At 42.4% G+C, this 5,981-nt stretch overlaps 1 protein-coding gene across 1 annotated transcript; it reads left to right on the top strand.

Moving 5' to 3' along the window:
* The first annotated feature begins 807 nt into the window (after positions 1-807).
* On the top strand, positions 808-5,718 carry slc35g2b (solute carrier family 35 member G2b). The gene is made up of 2 exons (XM_081352607.1): positions 808-942; positions 4,220-5,718. The coding sequence occupies exon 2, from the start codon at positions 4,241-4,243 to the stop codon at positions 5,483-5,485; it is 1,245 nt and encodes a 414-aa protein (XP_081208733.1). The 5' UTR covers positions 808-942; positions 4,220-4,240; the 3' UTR covers positions 5,486-5,718.
* The last annotated feature ends 263 nt before the right edge of the window (positions 5,719-5,981 follow it).

Raw genomic sequence — 5,981 nt, 5'->3', positions numbered from 1 at the left:
TTGTAAGAATAACTTAATAATTAACAGATAAATTCAACAATTTACACTGAAATCGGACAGTATATGTCCAAATAACACACATGTATTCTGCTTGTTTTTAATGAATGAGGTTCCATGCATGAACGTTTCTGTGATTGTATACAAAAATCATGAATAGTTAATAAGGCGAGCACTGAGGGCGTTTCTGATTGGTTGTGTGCTGTGAAACATGCCCATATTCTCCTGGTGCATCGTTTCAGGGCTTCATACTCGGTTCAAAAGACGTTAACCCTAATTCCACATGACAAGTGTGAAATGTTGCTTAGCTCCACATATAAAAAGATGTTAAATCAGTGTGAAAAGCTTATCTTTTTTTGCTCTATTTGTAGGCAAATAATTTTAAATCAAATGTAGATTAGCAAAATGAGGTACACTGGGAAGAATGATTCAATTCAGTTCAATTAATCGACGTTGGATAAGAGATGAGAGATGGGCAATTCCACGCAAAACTGTAACATCCATAACGCCAACTAAATACAATGGCATTGTGCTGGCGTTATGGATGTGACAGTTTTGCGTGGAATTGCCCAGATAGAAATAAGAGCATGCCTGTGTTTCTAATGACGATGAAGATGATGAAGATGATGATGTTATGTTGAAGCAGTGTTCACATGGTGTACCCCACCCTCACTCTGCTATCCGACAGAAGACAAGGGGGCATCGCCTCTCTCTGACACCCCAGCCGAAACACGCGCATCAGGAGGCGTGTGTGTGTCTGTGTGTGTGTTTGGAGCGTCGCGTGGAGGATGCGCGCACCTTGGAGACGTCCAGCGCGTCCATGAGGAAAGGATGGAGACATGGCAAGCGCAATTCTCCATATCTTGACGCCAGTGAATTAAAACGCTTGTGTTAAATTCCCACGAGCTTTAAAGGCATCCGGATCCTTTCTTTAATAGAAGCGTGGTGAGTAAAAACCGCTTGATTTCATTCATTTGATGCGCAATGTGGAGACGCATTTGCGCTAGCGATATTTGCAGGAGAAAAGGAAATATGACGCGTTTAGAAACGGTGCATGTGCGTTTTTGCGCAACAGTGTTTAAAAGCGTATAGTGCAATGCCAAAATTATTTTTTGCAAGTAAAGTATTTCCAGCTGCGTGTAAAATTTGTAATTAGTGGATTTGCACGAAATTGCATGCAAATAAATATAAAATAATAATACTAACATGCATTGGAGAGCGTTTGCGGAGGAAATAAATAGAGTAAAACATTTTATTTTCATTTCCTATATTTCTATTTTATACCCCCCCCCCCCCGCCTCTCTCTCTTTCTGTTTTATTTACTGTTGATTTTAACAATGATAAATGCATATGATCTATCATAAGTCAGGAGATTTATTACAGATATCATGGAGAATGGTTCAAAGGCTGTGCTCCCTGCAGAACAGCAATAAATCATCCTTTCTTTCCTCAACATGATTTTTCCTGTCTGCAGTCTCACGGTGTGCCACGGGGACAATATGCATTATGATTTCGAATAGCTGTACCATATAATATGACGTTTTTACGAGTTATGAGGTAAGAGCAATAGGTGGGCTCTTATCAGTAGGATATTGTTGATATTGTTGCCCCCTGGTGGGGCTTTTGCTTGTTGGCAATGTTATTTGCTTTAAATCGGGTGAAAAAAAAAAATGTGATGCACAGAAATAAATCCATCATCATATATAGTGTTTTGTATTTTACGTGTAAAAGCACATTTTAGCATTATTTAATAGCCTAATGCTAAAATTATACTTGAGGTTGATCCCTGTTATATAATTTAGTCCCGTCACATTGAATCAAATTCTGCTTATCTGAGCAAGCGCTACTGCACTTAAATATAGAAATGGCTTTACACACGGGGAAGCAGGAGAGAGAGAGAGAGAGAGAGAGAGAGAGAGAGAGAGAGAGAGAGAGAGAGAGAGAGAGAGAGAGAGAGAGAGAGAGAGAGAGAGAGAGAGAGAGAGAGAGAGAGAGAGAGAGAGAGAGAGAGAGAGAGAGAGAGAGAGAGAGAGAGAGAGAGAGAGAGAAGACCATTGAAGAAGCGAGTTATGAATTATGTAAAATTCTCTTCTGCATTTCTGTGAAACCTTTGAACTGTGAAATCCACTGTGCAATGCAAGCTTGAGTTGGCAAAAAATATGCTCATATTGTTCACTGTTAAAGATATCAACATCCTTTTACAATGTGCTGATCTTAGTATGTTATAGTTTTGAAAAAAATTATAATTCTATCATTTTTTACTCATCCTCATTCCAAACCCATATGCTGTTGTTTGTTCCAAATAAAAGGAGGAATTTTAAAAAAAAATTATGCTGCTTTTCCCCATACAATAACAGTTCATTGTGACCATGTTTGTCAAGCTTCAAAAAAGGACAAAAACACCATAAAAGTATATGCTATATTCCAAATCTTATGATACACTTGCGAGGAACAGGTCAAAGTGTATCTTTCAGTGGATTGTTAACCTGTAAACTTCTGTGAATGGATTATTGAATCACTTAGCCTACATTTCAGGTCTTATTGATCATGAACAGATCATGAGAATCAAGCGAGTTATTTTCAGTGAATCACTAGATTCTGAGCACACAAATTCAACTGAACAAAATGGACTGATCCGGTTCTCAGATTCAACTCACTGATTCAGTGATTCATAATGGTTCATACCAAATATATATTTAAATAATGTATTGCTAATGGCCATATTAACTTTTGAAATTGTTTTTTTTTTTGTTGTTGTTGTTGTTGTTCTTGAATGTTCTATGAACATTTTTTAAATGTTAAGGGAACATTCAGTTTTATCATTTTGTCAACATTATTGGAATGTTACTTTTGAATGTTCTCCAAATGTTCTGAACAAGTAGTAACAATTTTTTTAAAAAAAGTTCTTTGAATGATGTATAGATTAGTGCCCCTCATAACTTTGAGAGAACATTGCGAGAACGTTAGCCGAAGTCCAGAAAACGTTCCCTGTTAGCGGGGAAGCAACTGCAGGGGAAGAGTTAAAGCAAATAATGACTTAAAATTCAGTCTGTTCTTCTCACAAAACTATTGAATGGCTTTGGAAAACTTGGAATACAGTGCAAAAGTAACATGGACTACTTTTATGGTGCTTTTATGCTTACTTTTGACCTTAAATTGACCTCGTAATGTTTAAACAAGATGTTTTGACTCTCTGGTGATGTTTGATAGACAATAATTAAGGGTACATGACAATGATGTACTAAAACAGAAAAGTTTATTCTTTGCATTTTGTGCGTACAGAACGCTGTATTCTACTATCAGGCCAGTAGTTGGCGATCTCACTTTGTAAAGAAACACTTCATGCCTATAGACTGAACACATAATACACATGCGCATTACGTCACCTTTTTTTTTTTGACAAATTTGCGTTTTTGTAGTTTACATATAGACAATAACAATGCTTTGTTGTCAATTCCAAAGTAAAGAGAGTTGTAGTCCATTTGTGAGAAAACAGCCGCAGAGATTGCTTTCTCAATGTCAACAGTCGATAAAAAAGGTTTAGTTTTGGCTAAGAGACGAAGGTAAAAGAAACTAGATCTGACAACCAAGTACTGTACATTTTCAATATCTTCTGTTTTCACATTTGCATGTGTCTACACCATGCGTTCTCAACCCTGGTCCTCGAGGGCCACGGTCCTACAGAGTTTAGCTCCAACCCTAATCAAACACACCTGAACCAGCTTATTAAGCGCTTCAGGATGACAGGCCGGTGAGTTTGATCAAGGTTGGAGCTAAACTCTGCAGGACAGTGACCCCCAAAGACCAGTGTTGAGAACCCCTGGTCTACACCGTCAGTTAAAGGTGCAGTCTGTAAGAATGACAACTAGTGGTCAAAATAGGTACTGCAGTCCAAATTCAAAATATCGGAGATCGTTGTTTCTCCCAGACTGGACGGCGCTCACGCGGGTTGCCAGTTTGAGCACACGCAACAGCAACGAGCGCAATGGACAATGAAAATTGGCAAATTGGCGACGTGTAGTATCGCAGACCAAAACAAAAACAAAGATTCCAGCCTGGAAACTCACATTTCAAAGTAAAATAACTGGCTGTAGAAGTGTTTTTCAGAGAAGCGAGTATGTGAACTTAGCATGTTTCCTCAATATATGCAAACATATTGTGGTATTTTGTGAAAAAGTTACATACAGCACCTTTAATCCTGTGATGTTTGTGTGTTTCGCAGCTCTTCTGTAGGCTGAGGAAAATGGATCCGTCCCCCACAGCACAGCAGTACGGCTCCAAAAAAAGGGTTAAAATTCATCCCAACACCGTCACGGTGAAATACGCCACGCACTTCCCCCAGCCGGGCGACGAGGGATACGATGACGCTCCGTCCTTTGAGGACTTCGGCTCGTTCATGGACAACAACCCGAACAAGAGACTGGTGTCAGAAAGCGGGCAAGGCAGGACTTTATTCGGCACTATGGATTCCCGTCCCAAGGCCGATCAGCGAGAGAAAGGAGTCGGCGGGCAGCTCGCGAGCTTCGGCGAGGCCTCGGTCCTGGCGTCGCGGGTCACCTGGGGTGCTCTGTTCGGGGCGGCTCTTGCTCACGGATGCGTGGCTCTCATCACACGCCTGGCGGCCGACCGCTCCAAAGTGCCCTCATTAGAGCTCATCTTCATCCGCTCGGTGATCCAGGTGTTGTCCGTCCTGGTGGTCCTCTACTATAAAGAAGCTCCCTTTGGACCGAAGGGCTACCGGCTGCGTTTGTTCTTCTACGGGATTTGCAACGTCATCTCAATCACGTGCGCGTACACGTCCTTCGCCATCGTTCCACCGAGCAACGGCACCATCATGTGGCGGGCGACCACTACAGTCTTCAGCGCCATCTTAGCCTTCTTGCTCTTAGACGAACGCCTGGTTTACACGGACGTAGTGGCGGTCGTAGGGAGTCTCTTCGGACTGTGCCTCGTGATGATCCCCAACATCGCAGACGAGGAAAAGTCCCCGTTGGGATTCTGGAAAGAAGCGTTTGGGTACACCATGACTGTAATGGCGGGTTTGACCGCCGCCCTGTCTATGATCGTGTACCGGGCCATTAAAGAGCGCGTCAGCATGTGGGCCGCGCTCTTCACGTTCGGTTGGACGGGGACCGTGTGGGGGGCGTCCACTATGTTCATCATGCAAGAACCCATCATTCCCTTGGACGCCGAGACGTGGGGCTACCTCACGGGAATCTGCATTTGCTCCACCGTGGCGTTTCTGGGCGTCTACTACGCCCTCAACAAGTTCCACCCCGCGTTGGTCAGCACCGTGCAGCATCTGGAGATCGTGGTAGCCATGTTTCTTCAGCTTATCGTGTTGAGAATGATCCCGTCCGTGTACGACGTCTTCGGAGCGCTGGTTATCATGGTCAGCGTGTTCGTCCTGACGGGGCTCAAGCTTTACAGGGTGAGCCGCGCCATCCGACAAGATTACCAGGAGATTCTGGACTCACCGATCAAATGAGCGCGCCGATGCGTGTGTACTTGAGCGCATGAGGGGGCATGTATATGTGCGTGTGTGTGTGTGTGTGTGTGTGTGTGTGTGCAGTGTCTCCCTGCTCCCTTCTCTTACAATAGTGCAATCACTGAATGTCTGGATCTTCGGCATTTATTTCGAATCGTGTCGTTGGAGGAGTGCCATTGGTGTAATGTCTTTGCTAACTGTTGATGTGTGAAAATAAACAGTGATCCATAATGCTCCCCGGATAGCATTGATTTTTTTTCTGTGTGTCACTGAAACAAAAGTAAGATGCAGTGGTCTAGATCTATAAACGGCGGGATTATACTCTGACCGATAAATCAGACTGCAGCATTGCTATTTCTGCGACCCACAATAAACTTTGGATGTTTCACTTTTTGTTTTTAGTATTGAACTGGTTTACCCAGACTTTACTAATCCAACCAACATTTATATTATATTATATTATATTATTAAAGGTCCCGTTTTATGCCCCTTTTCA

The sequence above is a fragment of the Scardinius erythrophthalmus genome (assembly GCF_964197995.2).
Source record: "Scardinius erythrophthalmus genome assembly, chromosome: 22".
In the NCBI taxonomy this organism is placed as follows: domain Eukaryota; kingdom Metazoa; phylum Chordata; class Actinopteri; order Cypriniformes; family Leuciscidae; genus Scardinius; species Scardinius erythrophthalmus.
Note: the sequence above shows the minus strand (reverse complement) of the source record. Positions and strands in the feature narration are given on the sequence as shown.